General features: G+C 40.5%; 1 protein-coding gene across 2 annotated transcripts in view; it reads left to right on the top strand.

Moving 5' to 3' along the window:
• The first annotated feature begins 5,402 nt into the window (after positions 1-5,402).
• The window catches only part of kcnd3 (potassium voltage-gated channel, Shal-related subfamily, member 3), a 217,983-nt gene continuing 200,038 nt past the window's right edge, over positions 5,403-23,347 (top strand). The window contains exons 1-2 of one of the 2 annotated variants that reach the window (XM_022670267.2): positions 5,403-5,973; positions 9,334-10,510. In XM_022670267.2, the coding sequence (XP_022525988.2) occupies positions 9,408-10,510 (1,103 nt within the window). In that variant the 5' untranslated portion in view covers positions 5,403-5,973; positions 9,334-9,407. The remainder of the gene's footprint in view (positions 5,974-9,333; positions 10,511-23,347) is intronic. The other variant, XM_022670266.2, reaches the window with a different exon arrangement.

The following is a 23,347-nucleotide window of genomic DNA, read 5'->3' as shown; positions in this document are numbered from 1 at the left end:
ATGACTCATTATACCCCAGCGAGACAATTGTACATCCGTTGCTCAGAGAATCATTTTAATATCAGACCTCAGCAGTTCACTTCCGCCATCATTACTCAGACAGACTTTACGCCTGTTCCTCTCCCACCTTTTCATAACGCAGCTCATCTACAGTAACCTTTTTATACCGGGGCTTCATAACCTGTGACGATATCTTTGATAACATGATATTTGTTTAATAATGCTCTGTGTGAAATGATGACTCATGCATTAAGAAACATATCCATCAGGTCAAACTCAATACATTTATTTTTAGAGGCATGAAACACTTGCTTTAAACAAGTATAGAGACTATTACTACATTTATCTGTAAGAGTGCACACACTCTATTGTAGGGATTGTAGTGATGAACTCTGAAGCTACATGAAGTTTGGAGGTGTGTAGTGATGATCTAATCTGAAGCTAGATGAAGTTTGGAGGTGTGTAGTGAGTGATGAACTCTGAAGCTACATGAAGTTTGGAGGTGTGTAGTGATGAACTCTGAAGCTACATGAAGTTTGGAGGTGTGTAGTGATGATCTAATCTGAAGCTACATTAAGTTTGGAGGTGTGTAGTGATGAACTCAACTCTGAAGCTACATGAAGTTTGGAGGTGTGTAGTGAGTGATGAACTCTGAAACTACATGAAGTTTGGAGATGTGTAGTGATGAACTCTGAGGCTACATGAAGTTTGGAGGTGTGTAGTGATGAACTCTGAAGCTACATGAAGTTTGGAGGTGTGTAGTGATGAACTCTGAAGCTACATGATGTTTGGAGGTGTGTAGTGATGATGAACTCTGAAGCTACATGAAGTTTGGAGGTGTGTAGTGATGAACTCTGAAGCTACATGAAGTTTGGAGGTGTGTAGTGATGAACTCTGAAGCTACATGAAGTTTGGAGGTGTGTAGTGATGAACTCTGAAGGTACATGAAGTTTGGAGGTGTGTAGTGATGAATTCTGAAGCTACATGATGTTTGGAGGTGTGTAGTGATGAACTCTGAAGGTACATGAAGTTTGGAGGTTTGTAGTGATGAACTCTGAAGCTACATGAAGTTTGGAGGTGTGTAGTGAGTGATGAACTCTGAAGCTACATGAAGTTTGGAGGTGTGTAGTGATGAATTATGAAGCTACATGATGTTTGGAGGAGTGTAGTGATGAACTCTGAAGCTACATGAAGTTTGGAGGTGTGTAGTGATGAACTCTGAAGGTACATGATGTTTGGAGGTGTGTAGTGATGAACTCTGAAGGTACATGAAGTTTGGAGGTGTGTAGTGAGTGATGAACTCTGAAGCTACATGAAGTTTGGAGGTGTGTAGTGATGAATTACGAAGCTACATGATGTTTAGAGGAGTGTAGTGATAAACTCTGAAGCTACATGAAGGGAGGAGTGTAGTGATGAACTCAACTCTGAAGCTACATGAAGTTTGGAGGTGTGTAGTGATGAACTCAACTCTGAAGCTACATGAAGTTTGGAGGTGTGTAGTGAGTGATGAACTCTGAAACTACATGAAGTTTGGAGGTGTGTAGTGATTAACTCTGAAGCTACATGAAGTTTGGAAGTATGTAGTGATGAACTCTGAGGCTACATGAAGTTTGGAGGTGTGTAGTGATGAACTCTGAAGCTACATGAAGTTTGGAGGTGTGTAGTGATGAACTCTGAAGCTACATGAAGTTTGGAGGTGTGTAGTGATGAACTCTGAAGCTACATGAAGTTTGGAGGTGTGTAGTGAGTGTTGAACTCTGAAGCTACATGGAGTTTGGAGGTGTGATGAACTCTGAAGCTACATGACGTTTGGAGGTGTGATGAACTCTGAAGCTACATGAAGTTTGGAGGTGTGTAGTGATTGATGAACTCTGAAGCTACATGAAGCTTGGAGGTGTGTAGTGATGAACTCTGAAGCTACATGAAATTTGGAGGTGTGTAGTGATGAACTCTGAAGCTAACTTGCTGTTATTTTACACTGACAGAGCACAATCTCGCTGTCGTTCTCAGTCTCTTCCACTGTGTTATAATATCACTGACAGTTGGCTGTGGAGTATTTAATAGTGAGTAGTAATATTTCACAACTGGACTTGGTGCACAGGTAATTTATTATTGATGATTATGGCTTACAACCAATGAAAACCTAAAAATCAGTGTCTCAGAAAATTACAATATTAAAAAAGACCAATTGGTACTTTTGGGAGTGTGGGCAGTGTGCCAAGTCCTGCTGGAAAATGAAATCCACATCTCCATAAAAGTTGTCAGTAGCAGAGGGAAGCATGAAGTGCTGTAAGATTTTGCAGGAAAACTTTGGACCTCAAGCAGTTTGAACTGTGTGTTTCTCCACTCTTCCTCCAGACTCTGATCCATACAATTTACTGATGATCAGTGATCAGTGTTTTATCAAGTCTAAAGTCAGTGCAGTGTTTTTCCACAAAATCTTACAGCACTTCATGCTTCTCTCCGCTGACAACTTTTATGGAGATGCGGAGATTTCATTTTCCAGCAGGACTTGGCACACTGCCCACACTGCCAAAATACCAAATTGCCTTATATAATATTCTAATGCACAGAAAATATCAATCAAAGGAACAAACAAACTAACTAAAAGTCTTGTTATTTAAATGCATTGTTCCTGAATGCAAGGGCATGCTGAACCTGAAGTGCAGGGTTAGGGTGTGGTCCACCTCTCCATAGAGCTTCCCCTGATCTGATGATGGGATGTGGGTCACAGTAGGAGGCTGAGCAAAGAGGACAACCACTGCTGCGAGTGTCTATCACCCTCAACATCAGCTGCCATCAGCTCCCTCACTGCCAGCCCACCACACATCAATGACAGGTCCATCCTGGGGGTCTCTGTGGATGTTCGTAATTGGAGGAAGAAAGCTTAAGGGTCACTCCTGGAAGAATCTGACATTTGGACATGCTGGTGACTTGCCATTTCATTGCTCTGGACTTGCCATTGCTCCGGAAGGCACGGTTCTTCTTTTTGTACCATGGAAGAAAGTGGTCAGTCAGAAACCTTATATACTTTACTGAGGTCATTTTCACACCTTCAGGAACCCTTAATGGGCCTACCAGCTCTCTTCCCATGATTCCAGCCCAAAACATGACTCCGCCTCCTACTTGCTGACGTCACAGTCTTGTTGGGACATGGTGGCCATCCACCAACCATCCACTACTCATCCATCTAGATCATTCAGGGTTGCATGATGCTCATCATTAAATAAGACTGTTTGGAAATTTTGGAAGTCTTTTCAGCAGCAGAGAGATCCTTTTTCTTTCCCATGTTGCTTGAAACCTGTGGCCTGCTTAATAATGCAGAACATCCTTTTTAAGTAGTTTTTCTTTATTTGGGCTCACCTGGCAACCTAATTATTACAGGTGTCTGAGATTGATTTCAGTGATCCAAAGAGCCTTGAGACACAATACCATCCATGAGTTTAATTGAGAAACAAAAAAATGTATCTTTATGACACTTAAATTCAATTTGCATATACATTTGGAACACAGTGTAGTCCCATGACCTTGACTTTAAGGAAGTGTATTAGGCAGTTTTCCCGAAACCTAAAATTAACTGCGAAAAACATATGTCCTGTTTAGTGGCGCTGTGGTGCCAGCTGATACGTCTGGGTGGAAGTAAAGGCTAGTTGGTACTGGTTCAGGATCCGGTACAGAGGGCCTTTTCTACTCGGAGCAGAAAGTATCTGGTGAGGTTACTGGCCTGAGGTCATTAGTATTCCTCAGGACCTTCAGCAGCCGAGCCTCTGCAATCCCAGCTGAATTAATTAAATTGTATATTGCTCAGCGGAGCAGTGAATATGTGGGTACACAAACAAAAGGCTTCACCTCTCTCGCAGCTACGCTCACTTAGTTATACAATACATGCTCATCAAAAGAAGGCCAGATGTTTTGTGGACCGAAATGCAGAGATTATTACTAAGAAATCAAACTTACTAGTGTTTGATATAACTGTTGTTTATGTCAAGAAATAGGAAGACTTTAAACAAATGTTTATAATCAACATATACTTCTAACATCTATCCTAATCTATCTATCTATCTATCTATTTATCTGATATACTTTTCAGTACCTATGCTTCATCACAGAAGTGTACTGACACACCCCCATACCATAACAGAACCTGGCTTTTGTATTATTGCTGATAACGGTCTGGATGGTCCTTTTAATCTTTGGCCTGGAGCCTACAGCATCCATTTCTTCTAAATATGATCTAGAATACTGTTTCTTCTAGTTTCGGTAAAAGGGATTGTGGAGACCAAACACTTTTTTACTGTTTACTACGAAGCTTATTGAAAGCTAAAAGGAGAACTTGAGTGCAAAATGGACTTTTGTTGCAGTAAAACATGATAAAAAGTACTTACCATTGATGAATAGCACACCTCCGTTCTCCCACAGCGTTCAGAGATCCAGAAATTTTAACAGTTTATCCAAACTGGGGAACACGGGGCATAATTTGCCCCAATAAATCGTTTTTCCCACCGTTATCCAGCTCAAAGTAGCTCCACACCTTCTTGGTAGAATCTGGAGAGCCCTGACATTTTAAACGAGGCATTAATAACTTAAAAAGTGCACAAGAAGCTTATATATATTTATATATATATATACATAGATTCCGCATAGCCTGCCTCCTTGCGCCGGCTGCTACTATGTGGAGTATATGTATCTATATGTCTATGTTATTATCAGTACAAAGATAATAATGTTATGCTACTTTGAGCTGGATAACAGTGGAAAAAGCGATTTATCGGGGCAAACTATGCCCTGTGTGACCCAGTCTGAAGGGTGTTTGGACAAACAAAATGTCTGATTCTCGGAAGGCTGTGGGAGAACGGAGGTGTGCTATTCTTTAAAGACGGTCCAGCAAATAGTAGTGTGTGTGACCATTTTTGGGGGCCAGGCAGTGTATTTATTAAAATACAATATAGAAAATGAATTAAAAACGAACTAAACAAAAACACTGAATGAGAAGGTGTGTCCAAACTTTTTACTGGTACTGTATATACACTAAATATCTAAATACGCATATTAACAATTTTAAACACTAGTATTAAATAAACAATAAATTAACACTGTTACGAGTTCACCAATTGTAGAATTACCTATATGTGACCCCTACTTATTATTTGATAGGATCCAGATTTTTTATTTTTAACGTTTTTTAAAAATCATCCAGATGTTTTTTTTCTGCTTTGAAATTGCGTTTTGAAGCCCCCGACCCTCCAGATGCGCTGTGCTCGCGCGCTCTCGCTCTCTTTCTCTCTCTGAGCACGAGAGGAGGAGAGTAGGAGGAGGATTCAGGCTTTAGACCGAAAGTGAGCGGATGCTGCCTCGGTGCGTCTCTGGCGCACGAGCACCGCGCGTGACTCGACCAGAGAGAGAGAGAGAGAGAGAGAGAGAGAGAGAGAGAGAGCGCACGAGCGCGCGCGCACGCACACAAGCAAAAGAGAGGGCGAGCGTGAACGAGAGAGAGGGACAGAGAGAGAGAAAGAGAGAGAGAGAGAGAGAGAGAGAGAGAGAGAGAGAGAGAGAGAGAGAGAGACCCCCGCCGCTGTTCATCATCTGAATATATTCCGCGGAAAGCAGCTGGAAGTGCTGGAGCACTGGAGCCGGAGCGCCGGGGGAACCGCCGCCGCTTACCGCCGCTAACCGCAGCGCGCAGACCCGCGGATACCACGGAGGCTATACCGACCCGCTCAGAGAACTGGACTACCGATATATTTACCGAAGTATTTTTAAAATAACAACGCGGTTTGATGAAAAAATCTGCTCAAAATTCGCCCAGACGCGCAAAAAAACGATGTCTTTTTTAGGTCGGTTTTCTTTTTTTCTGTAGTCATTTATAGACTTTTCTTTATTTAATATCTACTTTATAAAACGCGGAGATTACTTTCCGAGGAGTTCCGACAGCGTGGAAATGCCCTTTCTATAGTTTTTCCTAATTTTCCGCGGGTAAGTAGTTAGCGATTATTTTCACGTAGTTTTTACTCACGATTTATTTTGTTCTATAAAATAGCCTAAAATTAAATAACAGACTTAATTAGGCTAACCTCTAATGTGCTTTAAATGACCAAATCGTGGTGCGTTGTAGGCATGTTATTTAAATTAATTAATTTATTTATCTGCGTTTCTGTTTTTGTTTCTCTCCGCATTTTTAGCGATGGACTTTTTTAACGAGTGATATTTTTTATTAGTCTACAGATTTATAGGTATAATCTAACGTTTATTTCACATGCACGCATGCAAGCATCTAGAAATCTAAATGCTGTGGTCAGCTCTGGGTTTGGGTTTCTTCAGCCAGAGCTTTTTACTCAGATCAACAGGTAACTTACAGTGATAGAGGTAGGATAACCTTAGACTCCATTCACCTCCGCACCTCATTAAGACCAAAATCAACAGGCAAGGTTACCTACATAAACAGTTCAACCTTTAGACAATGTTGTTTCAACGTTTCAAGAAAGCAGACAGTGTTGTGTGTCAGTGTTACATGTTTGCTGTGGTAAAATCTTCTTTTCTCCTCAGCACCTCATTAAGAGCTTGCCACAACAAAAGTACACCAACATTGTGACAATGTTGTCTGCTTTCTTAAAACCTTTGTACAATGTTGTCAAAAGGATGCACTGTTTACATTTTCTCAACAACCTTCCAAGCTGGCACACAACCTGCCTTCAATGTTGAAATGTGATTGAAATATGATGAAAGTAATGTCTGTTCTTGTTTTAACGTTGAAACAACGTAAAATCAACGCTTATTGTTAAATGGTTGCGCAAACGTTGACATTTTAACGTTGAATCAACGTAATGTCCTCAACCTTCTGTATTTTAAATCATCATTTTACATTTCATCACCATATAATTTCAATTTCTAAAAAACGGTTGGATGGAGGAATGAAACAGTGTTTTACTTCTGTTTGCAGTAACTGCTTTTTAATTTAACACCATGCTCATGTTCTATTAGTTTTTACTGTTATAGTGTTTTATTGTTTTTGAGATCAGATGTTCAGTAATCAGAATGGTAGTGGTGGTGGGTAACTTTCTTTATACTCAGTTTTTACTAGAGTGATGTAAGTTTATTTGTTAATACTTTGTTAACCATAGGATTTTCTAATTTTAGTGAGCTATGGTTTATTAATGGTTGAATGTATGAAGTTGAAACAACATTGCCATATCAAGGTTGATTTACTTTTCCAAATCAACACCAAATCCAGCGTTGATTTAATGTTGACTCAACTTTGAAATGCCAGATATAGGGGGGGAGGGGGGGGGGGTTCAGGGGAAATGTGATTTATACATAAATAGTGCAAACCTTTGCTCAGTGTTGTAGCAACATTTAAAGAAAGCAGACAATGTTGTGTGTGAGTGTTGCACGTTTGCTGTGGTAAAGCCTTCTTTTCTACTCAGCACCTCATTAAAAGCTTGCCACAACAAACATACAACATTTGTCACAATGTTGTCTGCTTTCTTAAAACGTTTCTATAATGTTGTGAAACGGTTGCAGTGTTCACATGCTCTCAACAACCTTGTCACGACCTCAGACTACTTATCTTTTGACAACTTTCATTTTGAAAATGTTACGCTTTAATATCCATATTCTTAAAATAGAAACCATAATATATATTTTGGAATGTTGTTTATTTTGACGTTGTCACACGATTGCTTAAACAATATAGGTAGTCATGAAACAAAAACAGTTCTGTAGGGTAAAATTGTAAAACATAGCATAAGTAACATATAATACAGGAAAAGGTCAATATTGAATATTGAATATTCTTACCAAGACCATAGCCTTCTCTACTGGCTGTTCAGGACCCTGTATATACCAGTTTTGCATCAAACGTCCTTGAGTTTCTTTCTGTTTAACCTTAAGCTCTGCTGATGGTTGTAGACACAGTAACGTTTTGCTCAGCAGGGCTACTGTGTTATACTGGCAACAGAAATTGTGCATGGATTTCTTTGCAACATTTTACAGTTTAAGAGGTTTATCAGAAAAATATCTTTAATTGTGATTAAAATGCATATGGACCTGGCTTGTACCCTAGTGAGTTTTTCAGCAGTAGCAGTGTTCAGGACAGTTCTGGAGAATTAAATAGCTTACCACTAGAAATAAAAAATATTTCCTTCTATATGTGTCTTTGTTATATGCATAGTTATGCATTCATTTTCTTCATGAATTTGCTTGTTTTGTTTCCTCCTGTCTCCCTTCCCCTCTCTCTGTCCTTTGCTCTGTCCTTTGCTTCGGTCCTCCCCTTGCCCTATCAATAAGTACCCTCAACATTTTAGTGCTTTCCCTGCTCCTAAAACACCTTATGCAACTAATCAGCTTATAAACAGGGCTTCCAGAGGTGCAGGGGTTGTGTTATGTTGGGTTTATGTTCTAGACAGATTTGGATTTAAGTTGGGTTCATTATCTAAATAGCATTTTCTTTATCAAAGTAAATGTTATGGGGGGGGGGGGGGGGGGTATCTGTGGTGTTCTCTAAGTGATTGATATCCGAGGTGGTTGCTATGGTGCCCAGGTTGGTAGCTGAGGTCTTTCCTGGTCATTGCTTCTGGCATTACTACTGACATTACTATTTGTTTGCTGTGATAATGGGTTGGTTACTAAGGTTTTGCCAGGTGGTTAATGTGGTAAGTCATATGTTGCTAAGGTGTTTATAGGTGGTTGCTCAGGTGTTCTTAGGTGGTTGCTGAGGGGTTACTATTTGATTGATGGTAATATGTTAGTTGCAGTGTTGTAAGGGTGTTGCTATAATAAAGATGTTGAAAAGGAAATCACAATAAAAATGAGTGGAGGTCAAAATTGACAGTAAGTTTATGAATTTGTTGACATTCCCTCAAATAGTGTATCAGAAACGATGTGATAAGTCAAAATTATCATTAGAATCAAATTTTGGTTGTTGTTGAGGTTCAACTTCCAAGTCGGAAACTCAGAAAGCGATGCATTATGAATGCTGCATTAGAGCAGGAATCCACTAAAAGTTGCAGGGCAGGGGCCTTCAGGAACAGGCCTAAGAAACACTGCACTTCTACGATCATCTGCTTTTTATTGTGTCCTTCTCACTCGCTTTCCTCCACTCCCTTCTCACCCCCTCTCTCTACGCCCTGTCCTCCCTCGCTCTCGTCTACTATTCTCTCTGTTCCGCCTCTTCTCTGTCCCTGGCTCCTCTCATCCCACTCCCACTACTGTACATCCTCCCGCCTCTCGCTCCACTGGGTTCTTTCTCTGCAAGCGCTTCTTTTTCGCGCTTCAAATCTCGGAATCTCTGAATAAATCTTCTTCTCTCTTGCTCTGCTGTCTCCTCTTTCCCGGTAGATGGTGCCTGAGCTGAAGCCAAGCTGGTTGTGAAGGTGTTTGACCTGCTCCCCTCGCCCCCAGACGGAGTGACCATGGCTGCGGGAGTAGCAGCCTGGCTCCCCTTCGCCCGGGCAGCGGCCATTGGCTGGATGCCCGTGGCCAACCTGCCCATGCCCGTGGCGCCGACCGAAAAGAACAAGTGTCAGGATGAGCTCATTATCCTCAACGTCAGCGGGCGGCGCTTCCAGACCTGGAGGAACACCCTGGACCGCTTTCCTGACACCCTTCTTGGCAGTTCAGAGAAAGAGTTCTTCTTCAACGAAGAAACAAGAGAATACTTCTTCGATCGTGATCCAGACGTATTCCGCAGCATCCTAAACTTCTACCGCACCGGCAAACTGCACTACCCACGCTACGAGTGCATCTCGGCCTACGACGAGGAGCTGGCATTCTTTGGGATCATCCCTGAGATCATCAGCGACTGCTGCTACGAAGAGTACAAGGACCGCAAACGGGAAAACGCCGAACGCCTGATGGACGACAATGAAGACGGCAAGGACAGCAAGCTTCCCAACATGACCTTCCGTGAGACCATGTGGCGAGCCTTTGAGAATCCGCACACCAGCACCATGGCCTTGGTGTTCTACTACGTCACCGGCTTCTTCATCGCGATCTCGGTCATCACCAACGTGGTGGAGACGGTCCCTTGCGGCTCGATGCCCAACCAAAGGGACATCCCGTGCGGCGAACGCTACACAGTGGCCTTCTTCTGCATGGACACGGCATGCGTCATGATCTTTACCGTGGAGTACCTGATGCGTCTGTTTGCTGCACCCAGTCGCTACCGCTTCATGAGGAGCGTGATGAGCATCATTGACGTGGTCGCCATCCTGCCCTACTACATTGGCCTGGTCATGACCAACAACGAGGACGTGAGCGGCGCCTTCGTCACGCTGCGGGTCTTCCGCGTCTTCCGCATCTTCAAGTTCTCGCGCCATTCCCAGGGCCTTCGTATCCTGGGCTACACTCTGAAGAGCTGTGCCTCTGAGCTTGGCTTTCTTCTCTTCTCCCTCACCATGGCCATCATCATCTTCGCTACTGTCATGTTCTACGCCGAGAAAGGCTCCGCCTCCAGCAAGTTCACCAGCATCCCGGCTTCCTTCTGGTACACCATCGTCACAATGACGACACTGGGGTGAGTTGAGTTATACAGTACTATACAGTAATTTGTTGCTTGAAGTTTTTGCTTTCGTGGTTTGCGATGGTCAAGATCTTGACATGAAATGCTGGAAACATGTTAGCATCTTTCCGAAAGGGCTTCCTCTGTTGTAATCCTCTGTTGAATCATTTATTCATCCCAGAGACTAGATCAGCAAAAGCCTGGGTCATGAGGGCTAAGTATTGAGTCTTAGGGCTTGACACATTATTGATTACTGCGGTAAATGTCAACCTCAATAAGGTGCTGATAATCAGTTATTCTTATTGACGCAGATTTCCATGTTACTTGGTTTATGGTTGGGTTTAGGAGAAGCTTGTTTTATAAATATAAGAAATGGCTGGGTGGGAAGGATGAACCAAGGATGGGCCAGATTCTGAACCAATGTTGATGGTTTACTGGATTCACATTGCAGTTTTTTGCGACTGAGCACACTAAAGGACTTTGCTACATTCTGTCACCATCACCTACGTGGGTGGAATCTCCCTATACTTCACACTGATTGCTCTGTAAAAAAGACCTAGGTTGATAGTGGCATGTTTTTGATATTTTCCAAGTGTTGTGCTGGATGCTGGTTCCTTCCAAAATCCGACTCGCCATGTTGGAATGTTGTGATTCTTGACACAAGAAGTAGATACACAACGCTGTCTCTGTGTCTGTGTGAGTGACAGGCTGCTGCTGCCTGAGAAGCACGAGGGGGAGGGGCAGGAGTAAACACGAGGTAACCGCATGGTTGGGCACGTGCTTGTAAACACATGTCGAAAGCTGTGCACCTCAGTCCAGCACAGTGTTGCAGTGCAGATTCTGAATTCACGCTTTTAGTCCCAGAAAAACACTTTTATTTACCTTTTGAAAAGCCATTTAAAAGCCTAATTAAAGGGACGATTACTGTTGTTGTGCTATTTCCCTCAGGTTTTGAGAGCTTGGTGCTGAATCAGCTCTAAAAAAAAAAAAACATTTGCAATGCTAATTTCTTCCAATATCGTGCTGCCCTATTATAGGCTAACCTTCCTGGAACATTATAACAACAACGTTGGTAAACGTCTCAACGTCTCAGAGCGTTCTTTGTTAGCTTGGACCACGCTAATTAGTGCTAATCACTGCAGTGCTGAGAATGAATGACCCACCACCCAAATAATAATAATAATAATAATAATAATAATAATAATAATAATAATAATAATAATAGTACTAATAATAATAATAATAATAGTAGTAATAATAATAATAATAGCTGCTCTGTGGTGGTTTTCTCTCCTGTAGGGTTCTGAGTATTGAAGGACAGGGTGAAAGGAGGAGGATAATAATAATAATAATAATAATAATAATAATAATAATAATAATAATAATAATAATAATAATAATAATAAAAATAAATTATACAGAGAAACAGATACAGAACTACAGTCTGTAATTATATTGTAAAACTAAAAATGTCCTATATGATCAGTGGAGCTAAACAATTAGGTAGGTAGATAGGTAGATAGATAGAAAGATGAAAAGGACCATCCAGACTGTTATCAGCAATAATACAAAAGTCAGGTTCTGTTATGGTATGGGGGTGTGTTAGTACACTTCTGTGATGAAGCATTAATGTAATGAAAAGTATATTAGATAGATAGATAGATAGATAGATAGATAGATAGATAGATAGATAGATAGATAGATAGATAGATAGATAGATAGATAGATAGATAGATAGATAGATAGAAACAACAATAATAGGGTTGGTACAGTAAGAAAGCACAATAAGAAATATAAGACTACAGAAGATTCTAACTTACATTTGAAATAGTAACTATATCTTCATGAATATATAAATACAAAATCTTTACAAAGTGTGAAAGTAACCAGCCGTAGTCATAATGTTATGCTCGATTGGTGCATAAATTCTCACTGACGCCAGTCTCTCAGCTGTGAGTTTGTATTTAACTTGTTGCCTTCGGGTTCACTTTATTTATTGTCACTTATCTGCGGATGAATAATTAAAGTGGGGTGGAAGAAGCCGAGGGCCGTGTTCAGGCAGATCCTTCACATCAGGACGAGCTGCAGAATCAACCCCATAACTCTTTATGGCACAGCATGCTCTGCTTTACGGCCTCCGCTTCTGAAACCAGTCGCAGAGATCCGTTTAGCAGGGCGACTGGTTTTACGAGGGAGTGCTAGATTCATTAAGATTATTGGTTAATGAGTGATTAATTAAGATGACTCTGTGGTGTGTGAGTGAGTGAGTACGGGAGTCATGACAGATGATTGCTTCCTTTGGAATGAATTGTGAAGCTGTAAAAAGCAGAACTGGGTCATTAGCTGTGTGCGGATGTGCGGTGTGTGAAGTCGCCGGCTGGGTGTGATGTGTTTGGTGTGGATGGCTATTAGGCAGTTTTGCAGTGTCACAGTGAGGACGTGGTTAAAGGAAATGTGTGCTGTGGGGGTGCTACTGACTAGGGGTGGGTGATATGTCCCTAAAATAATATCATGATATTTCATTGCCAAAACAATTATTAGAAAAAATATTTTAAGAATAAACTCTTGCAACAAAATTAAAATTAAAATTTTAATTTTTGCATACATTATCATATGACACGTCCCTAACTGAGATATTAAAAAATAAAAAAAAGATAATAAAGAATTTTATCAGATTTTTGCAACAGAAGTCAATGATCCAGAATGTCATGATACTAATAATAATGCACTCCAAATATCTCCATATATCCAGGATTAAAATAAAATTAATTATACTGGACAGATATATTCTATATAATGGGAAAAACAGAAAAAAACAGAAAAAAGTAGTATCCTGATGTGATAATTATCTGGTGGATGATATGGCACAATCGTTCATGATATTTAAAATGTTGGCAGGGGACGTCTGTGAAAAATATTTCACACTTTCATTACTCAGTGATAAAACTCTTGAATTCAGACTGCAATTGAAAAAACAGGAGGACCAGTGAGTTCTTTTAGGTTTTCTCTGTCACATGACATTGCAGCGTTCAGTAGCTCCTCCATTTCCTCTCGCTGTTGTTTTTACGTGGATCTCCATTGAAAAGTGTGCCTGGAGTGTAGTTACAGTGCGTCTCAGTGGACAAATAGCTATTTTATTAAACGCGAGGTGATAAAAATCAGAGATGTGCGTCCGGACGGGACTAAAATTACCGGAGGACCAACAAGTTCAGAGAAAAACAGTAGATAGTTCAGCCTGTAATTTTCTCAAAGGACATCTGAGAAAAACACATACCCCCCCATAAAAGAGAAAATGACCAAAGGACTCCCTGATAAACTAATCCCGTCCGGATTGGTCTTATGTTTCAATAAAAATATCCATATTTGATTCCACGTATCAATGCAATATAATATGTTTGAAACATTACAATGTATACAAGTTACAACCTGCTGTTAAAACGGTTAAACTGTAAAATGTTATGACTCTGTACATGTTAACCATTTTTGACTATTTTTGTCTAGTTTACCCTATTCATTTAATTAGCGCCACCATGTGGAGTAATGAAGCAGTAGCCTTTAGCAAGTCGAATTAGAGAGGGGGGAGGGCTTAGGGAGTTAGGGCTGTGTTATAATAATAAATATATCTGTATTTGATGCCACATATCGATAAAGTATCGCAAACGAAAACAGTATGATCTATCACAATATCCAGATATCACCTGAGTAGTGAACCAATGTAACTGAGTAGTATTTGGGTGAGTGTTTGTGTTTGGATGACTGTGTGTGTGTGTGTGTGTGTGTGTGTGTGCGTGTGGCCCTGCTCATCAATAAAACACACATTAGGGGTGTGTCGGTGTGAGTAACGATGCGCTTCACTGCATCTGCTGACTGTTGTAAACCATCACAGGACTTCCAGGCCCACTGATGTCACAGCAATGGCGAAACAGAGAAGCGTGTAATAATGGGTTTACCGCCTGTTTCAGTGTGTGTGTGTGTGTGTGTGTGTGTGAGTAGGTGTGTGTGTGTGTGTTGTGAGCGATTGGGCTGCCGTGTGTATCTGATACATACTGTAATTTGCAGATAAATGGGAAAACGTATCATTGTTATTGACCCAGTGTTGGAATTACAGCTGGTAATTACAGGCCTGGTGTCTCGTGTGTACCTGTGCATGCATTAACACACTTATATACCACATACACTCACCAGTGCTGACTCAGTGCCAAGTTAAGAATAGCAGTTCTGCAGGTAAAAGTGGCCCAAATCCATGGAGCAGATTTTCTCACCAAATCCACATGGGTTGGAAGACTTAAAGAGCAGCGCTTCATGTGAAGTTTCGGTTTCATCTAAGACTGAGACATCTAAAACAGAGGCATCATAAAAATATTTATTTGGTCTGTTATCTCCCTATCCCACCACTGAAACCCCTTACTCACTGCTGTCATCCTTTTTTCCTTCTCCTTGACATAAAAGTTGCATGAATTTTGGCAATTTTCTGACCGTTAAAGGCTAAAAAAAATATATATATCTTCATTAATTTTTTTCCGTTTAGTATAGAGAAGAAGAATTTGGTTTTCATCCACTCTTCCAATGTTTAGTTTTTAATTTCTGCATTTTGCAAGAAAAATGTGTTTCTTAGTATTCAGTTTTTTCCATTTTTGCATCTGGTAACAAACATCTGCTGGCATACGAATCAAAACAGAAAAATCAGAAAATCAAAAAAAGATAAAACTTTACCTAAAATTGTAAATCTAAGATGCAGAAATGAAAAACTAGAATATTTGGACAAAAAGCCTATTGAAATGATTTAAAATAAAATTTTCTATTTCTGAATAAGGCCTCAAACCATAGACTGTATATAGCTGGACAGAGCATCGTCTCACAAAAGTGAAGCCACCACAGGTCGGGCGCCCCCTGCTGTTCGGCTGCAGAAAGCTGTGTAACTCCACCCATCCCCATAGGTTTCAATGGCAAAACAAAACAACTTTCAATAACGTTTTTTTCTAATATACTGTAATTCTACCTCCATTATTTAAATGCAGCAGCTAGTGTAATGCTTATATTGTCAAATTGTTATATCCCCACAGAGTTCGTTTTTTAAAGCGTTATTCAGCTCTATTCAATAAAGGTGTGGTTATTGTAAAAGGGCTGGTTATGGGCGGGACCAAAAACAGACCGTCAGCTCCGCTCCGCTCTGCAGTCTGTGACCGCGAGGCAGCCCTCAGGGGCGGGGTTATTTAAATGAGTAGGCTGTCTTGCCACAGTCTTTCTCCCTCCTCTGGTCTCTACCGCCAACATGGAGGAAGATTTTGGCTTCATTTTCATTGAATGAATGGGAACGGTGACACGGCGTCCATCTTTTTTTTTACAGTCTCTGCCTCAAACAGTCAGAAAATCGAACTAATAAACAGTACACTGACCAGAATTGCATTGTCACATATTGGGTATGTACCAGATTTCAGTACCAGATACTGAAGTGGTCCAAATCATTTTGCTCATATTCGGGACACTTTTACCTGCTGTGAGAATATTATAGAATAAGAGTCACTAGATACGAATCGAAATGTAACTAGAGTTAGTCTAGATTGAGTACAGTAATCACACTTGGATGCAGATCAGAACCAGCACACTGAGAGCTCTGAGAGGACGTAGCCTCTCTCTGTGGCCCTGAATGAACTCTGGAGTGGGTTGTTTGTGGTGAAAACGAGATCTGACCTCAATTCAGTCTGACCCAACTATCAGGTTTACTGCGCAGGTTTGAGCTAAACGGCTCCTGTTGCCAGCAGTTAACCTGCTGTACTGTCCTCAGATCTGTGCTGGGTTTTTGGTAATCGGACGTTAGTGTAAAAGGCTAATAGTGTGATGTAGCTAATTAGTCGTTAGCCAGTCAGCTAACGTTAGTGTAGTTAGATGTGCTGTGACTCTATTTGTACTTGTTCTGGGTCAGCGCTCCAGTTATATTTATGTATATATGGTCTGAACCAAGTTCAGATATGTTCTTTAAATGGTCCCTGCTACGTGCAGACTCTCTGGAGCATAGTACCATGTATTTTACGCTATAAGGTGCACTTAAAATCTTTAAATTTTCCCAAAAATTGCCGGTGCACCTTATAATCCGGTGCGCCTTCGATTAAGTTTCTCCAGCACCAAGGCTGGAGCAGTATTAGCACTATCCGCTAGCTGCGCTAAGCACTAGCTCTTTCACAGTTCAGAGATGAGTATATTGGACTGTAGTCTGTGTATTTACTGTTTTAAAACAAGCTACATGGGACAAACCGCTAGCTGATAGCACCCTGGCTTACTGGAACACTCAGAGTTCCTCAGTGTAGTGCTGTTGGGAGGTATTTACTAGCACTAAGTGCTGCTAATCGCTGCTAACCGTGGCTAGCACTGCTGCTAACCTGCTGTTGAAAATATAGGAAATCTAAGCTTACTGCAAATAAACAGAAGCACTTTACTCACCCAAATAACCAGTTTTCAGGAAAGAATTCAGTGTAGATTAATATCCAGCTCTCGTTATAATCCGATTCACCTTATAGTCTGTAAAATACAGTAGTAGCTTTGGTGGGTCTCAATGGTAAACAGAGTCAACAGAACTGAGCTCTGGTAATTTAATCTGATGGCTTTGGTAATAAAATCCATTAACTGCACTTTTCTGTGGACAAACAGGGGATCCAGTGGAAAAATCTAACGTGCTTTGGATCGTTTAGGCTGTGCTGTTATCCACTGCACCACACCAACCACTAACAACCAACCTGGGAAACACTGACAATATGGCCTCCTTAAATAAGTTTCGACATCCTTGCTTTAGGCTAGAACAAACGAGAAAACTAAGCATGCAGAAAACATTCAAAATTAAACAAAATTACTGTACATGTAACTATTATAATATAAATTATATGGTTAATTATATGGTAAAAATATGGTAAAAATGAATTGAGATAAATGGGTATAAGAAAGGATTGGAGTGAAAAACAAGAAAAATAAAATGAATGAAAAAGCTAAAATGCTAAAATTAAGAAAATCTCAAAAGTATATTTAATGGTACTATGGTTAATAATAATAAAAAACACCCTCCTACTATCCTCAAATTTACTAACATCCTTTATTCTCTGGATCAATAAGATCCCAGCAATTTAAATCTCCAATTGGCAGTTACTTTATGGTTATTTGATGAACTACCAGCGTTTCTTGCTTTATTATACTATTATATTAGTACTATATAAGTATTATAAGTGTTGTGTTGTTAAGTTATTGCCCAAAATAAAGGGATATTTAGATAAAGATTATAAAACATATTTTTATAATAGTAAACTCAACATTATTACCTATCAAATGTGCATAAAATATTGATATTTCTCATGTTTCTAGCCAGTAAAACAGCCTTAAAGTGGGAGTCCATATGATTTAGTTTCTAAACTGAAAGCAGAAGCATTTCTGAGTGGAGAAGAATGTGGATAAAATATTGTGTTTAATGCTACCAGTGTGCTGGAACCACCATCCCTGATAAGCCTATTAATATATTCATTCTAAAAACTGGGGTGTTGGGTCATTTTTCATGGGAGTTCTTCTTCTGGCCACGTCACACGTCTTTACATACTCTTACGTCACACGCACAGCCTCTAAAAGAGGATCTGAATCAGTTTTACTGAACGCGAGCGGCTGGTGGAGCAATGGAGACTTCAGAAGGGGAAACTCAGAGCTCAGTAGCTCATTAAACCGATAGTAAAACCAAAGAAAGGAAGGAGTGAAGTTTCTGACTGAGCTCTCTCTCTCTCTCTCTCTCTTTTTCTCTCTCTCTCTGACTGAACATAACCTGGAATCGGATTCATCCGCTCTGAAAGGAGACCGCATCACACCCAACCAGTTTAAAATGATTCTTCCGTATGCTCTATGCAATAACCCATTCTCACCAGAGAGGGCAGTAAAACCCCCAAATCGCAAAACTTATAAACATTAGCTTTAATGAAACTGAAAAATGTATTGAAATGTTTTATTTTTTACTTATTGTCTTCATCAAATAATCGTATTGTCTAAGAAAAGACAATAAATTTGAATCACAAAACTAATGTCAACCGTTTTTTCTGAGACGTTAAACATTAAATGGGATAAAATTGACCCCAAAAATAACAGGAAATAAATAGAAAGAAAAGGCAGAGATAAAACATGAGATAAAACATTCACATTCACGTAAATTCTTCCACACCTTACGTGGGTTTTCAGGCCCGGCTCACCTCTGCTTTCTGCACTGTGAGATCCTGGCCAGAACAACACTGATGCCTACGCAGAACACAGAGTACCTGCTGATCTCCACCGGCTCTGGAACGCTGTTCTTCAGGCAGATGATTCAGAAGTCGGAGTTGTGAGAGACCCGTGCTCTTTATGATCTTTATAAGATTTTAATCGGGCAGCTTTCTCAGGGTGAGGGGGAGCAGCTGATCACGGATCGTCCAGTACCAGATGATTACTGGATTATTTGGATAGTGGTGTAAATTCACAGCCCGGCTCCTTCACTAGCAGCAGAAACCCACAGCCTCCCACGTCATGCTTTTGATGTGGTAGGTACATCCATATTTATACTGTTTATATTTAACGAATATTGTATTTACACATTCACACTGTGTTTATATTCTGTTTCAAGCTTCTTCACATGATCCAGATTTCAGGAAAGGCTCTCCACAGCTCTGGAAAAAAATCAGTTTCTCTGATTTTGCTATTTATAGGTTTATATTTGAGTAAAATGAACATTGTTGTTTTATTCTATAAACTACAGACAATATTTAACCCAAATTCCAAATAAAAATATTGTAATTTAAAGCATTTATTTGCAGAAAATCAGAAATGACTAAAACAAAAAAAAGAAGCAGAGCTTTCAGATGTCAAATAATGTGAAAAAAAACAACAACTTCATATTCAGTTGAGATTTCAGAAATCAATATTTGGTGAAATAACCCTGTTTTTTATTTACAGTTTTCTTGGCATGATTTGGAGTTGATGAGTTGGAGATGAGTTGGGGATTAGTTGGGAATGAGATGGGGATGAGTTGAGGATGAGGTAGGGATGAGTTGGGGTTGAGGTAGCTATGAGATAGGGGTATGAGTTGGGAATGAGTTGGAAATGGGATGGGGATGAGTTTAGGATGAGTTGGGGATTAGTTGAGGATAAGTTGGGAATGAGTTGGAGATGAGTTGGGGTGAGTTGGGAATGAGATGGGGATGAGTTGAGGATGAGGTAGGGATGAGTTGGGGTTGAGGTAGCTATGAGATAGGGGTATGAGTTGGGAATGAGTTGGAAATGGGATGGGGATGAGACTAGGATGAGTTGGGGATTAGTTGGGGATAAGTTGGGAATGAGTTGGAAATGAGTTGGGGTGAGTTGGGAATGAGATGGGGATGAGTTGAGGATGAGGTGGGGTTGAGGTAGCTATGAGATAGGGGTATGAGTTGGGAATGAGTTGGAGATGAGTTGGGGATGAGTTGGGGGTGAGGTAGGGATGAGTAAGGGCTGGCTGGCATAATTGACTTGATGGTGCCACAATAGCAATGCAAACACTCCAGTAGCGATGTTATTGTCATAGTAGTGATGCTAAAATGTTGTATAAATGCTAATAACAAGGTATCCACTGACGTTTTTTTTTTTTTGGCAGCTGGCGTACTACAGTACTAATAGGGGTAAAGATTTAAGCAAACAGAAATAAAGGCTAATTTTGAGAATGAGTCTTTGAGGTTTACATGAATTGAGAGCAGATCATTCAGAAATACATTGATTTGAATTGAAAAACTCACCCTTACTGCGCTTGCTCTTGTTTTTTTTCTTTATGTCTTTCTCTCTCTTTCTCTCTCTCTTTCTGTATTTTAAACAAGTAGCTTCACCCCGACGCCAAGACGAAACACAGAGCCTTGACCTCCAACAAGTGAGCACTAAATTAAACATGCGGCGGTGTAAACGATACAGCCGAGCGAAAGAAAACAGAGGGTGAGAGGAAATGTGCTGCAGAGATACCTAATATAGCAGCCGGGAGATGACGGCGTATATGACACGCAGATTCCTTGATCCGCTGCTGTTTTCTCTTATTGTCTTTCTGTGAATTATGCAGGAAACAGCAGCTCATACTGGTAATCTATACTGGCAGCGGCAGCAGCAGCGGTGGAGGGAGCAGGGGGAGCAGGGGGAGATTGCCCTTTCAATCACAGCTGAAATCCCTGGGCCTTTTGAGCGCCGGTGGAGGGCAGATGTTTCGTGACAATCTTAGGTTATAAAATGATAAACACTAGGTGTTGCGCAACAGCGCTGTGGCCCCGGCGCGGCCCCGTGGCCGGTGTGTCGGGAGCCCAGCTTTGCAGCGATGCGTGAACAGGGACGTCCCAGCGCTACGACCCCGCCGCGACCCCCTCGCCTCCCTCCATCAGCTCTGCTCAGCGGATTGTGACTTCAGAGGGCTTTTCTCCGAATTTTTGGGGATTTTCAGTCGTTAACAGAATTGATGCTGACCTTTGGATGGATGGACTGACGGACGGACGGGCGCGTGTCCGAGTCCCTATGATGTGTGTGATTTTCTGAGAGCAGCAGTTTCATGTTTTGTGCCAAAGGGTGGAGAGGGGGGGGGGTGCATTTATGACTAGACATTGTAAGCAGAGTGGAGAGAGAGAGAGAGAGAGAGAGAGAGAATGAGAAAGAGAGAGAGATTTTATTTTAAAATAATTAATGTATATTTGAACTGTTGAACTGAAAACTGATCAATTATTGTTCTTTTTTTTAATTAATCATTTAATGAATTAATGCTTTGGCAATACTGTAATTAACTATGGTCATGCCAATAAAGCTTCTTTGAATTGAATTAAACTGAACAGAGCGAGAGAGAGAGACAGAGAAAATGAGAGAAAGAGAGAGAGAAAGAAGGAGAATAAAAGAAAGACAGAGAAAGAGAGGGAGAGACAGAGAGAGAGAAAGAGAGAGACAGAGAAAATGAGAGAAAGAGAGGGAGAGACAGAGAGAGAAAGAGAGAGACAGAGAAAATGAGAGAAAGAGAGGGAGAGACAGAGAGAGAGAAAGAGACAGAGAAAATGATAGAAAGAGAGAGAGAAAGAGAGAGAGGGAGAACAAAAGAAAGACAGAGAGAGGGAGAGACGGAGAGAGAGAGAGAGAGAGAGAGAGAGAGAGAGACTATCGGCCAACTACGTCTCAGCTCTACATCAGCTTAAACAGTCTAATCACAACTCTTTTTAAATAATTACTAATAACTAATAACACTGATATCTTATTCTATTATATATTGTGTTTTTTATTTATCTATATTATTTACCTTTATATGTAAGGTATGTTAATGTATATTTTTTATATTTGTTGTCATTTTTTACCTTTTGTATATTAACTACTTGTTTCATTGCTTTGGTGAAAGTTGTTAATTGCATTTCATGCTGATAAAACTATTTTAAATTGAAAAAAATTGAACTGAACTAAACTGAAATTGAGAATGCGAGAGAGAGAGAGAGAGAGAGAGAGAGAGAGAGAGAGGGGGGGGGACAGAGAGAGAGAGGGAGCAGTATTGTTTTTTCTTTGGGTCGGTAATGAGATGGGTCTGACCTTTAGGCCGAGCTGCACATCCCCAATGACCTTTAAATAAAAAAATAAAACAAATCTCCACTCTGAGCATCAGCAATTCAGCAAATACTGGAGAGAGAAAGAGAGAGAGACTCAATAACCCTTTATCCTCTTTCTCTTTCTCTCTCTCTCTCTCTCTCTGACACAGGTGTATTGCCAATAGAATAGGACTCTCAATGAACAGCAGATGAACATGAATCCATTGGCACCATATCTAATGCCAGGCAAAGGCCATATAGAGATGTATAAACCCCCAGTATTGAGCTGTGGAGCAGTGGAACTGTGTTCTCTGGGCTAATGGAGCTCCATCCAAATACGTTCTAGGATGAGTTGGGGATGATGTGGGGTAGTTATCATTCAGCAGGGATGAAAGAGAAGAATAGAGGGATGGGCAGGATAAGGATGAGAGGCTGAGGCCTGAAAGAGCAGGAGGGATGAAGTACAGAGATAAGAGTGTGAACGCAGCGGACGGAAGGGTGAAAGGAAAGGTGTGATTTCAGGATGGAAGTGGTGCGATTACCATGGCGGAGAGGTGTCGAACTGTGTGTGTGTGTGTGTGTGTGTGTGTTATATTGATTGAGTGAACCGGCCTCATTGAGGTAAAGGTGCGGGTTTGACCTCGTGACTCTTGACATGAGATAAGCAGCGGATTGGATTGACGATCGATCGACAGATCAGGTCTGTCAGTTTGTGGTCGGTCCCCTGTCTGTACTCATGCTAACTGTAGTGATTTCTGTGGTTTTCTTGTTCTACATTATACGTCCAAATATTTGTGGTCACCACTGCTATTGAATTTAGCATTCACCTATTTAAAGTTGCACCCATTGCTGACTTGGATGTAGCAATAATGCACACACAGCTTCTCTTATCCCTGTAAAGAAGAACTGCAATAGTATTTAGTATTTAGTATTTTAATTTTTGGCAAAAAAAGAGAAAAATATATTATAACGAACATAGTGTAGATTTTTTTTTCCATTCCAGTGAATGTATGATTATAAGATAATGTATATTATCTTAATATATATATATATATATATATTAAACTTAGGCCGCTGATGATTGCTAGTCAAAACACACCATTGGCTCCGCCACATTCTGTTTCTCTGGCGTTTTCCGCCATGTGTCCTGATGTAGCGATGTCAGATTTGTTTCCATTTTAATTTACCTGTTTTAATGCTGACTTTCAAAACAATTCTGATCTCTCACCAGATGTTTTGAGGATATTTGACACTATTTAGTAGTGAGGACACTGGTAAAAGTAGATGTACGATTAAA

This window comes from Astyanax mexicanus, chromosome 12, assembly GCF_023375975.1.
Source record: "Astyanax mexicanus isolate ESR-SI-001 chromosome 12, AstMex3_surface, whole genome shotgun sequence".
Classification (NCBI taxonomy): domain Eukaryota; kingdom Metazoa; phylum Chordata; class Actinopteri; order Characiformes; family Acestrorhamphidae; genus Astyanax; species Astyanax mexicanus.
The sequence above is the reverse complement of the archived record's forward strand: the minus strand, read 5'-3'. Positions and strand labels throughout refer to the sequence as shown.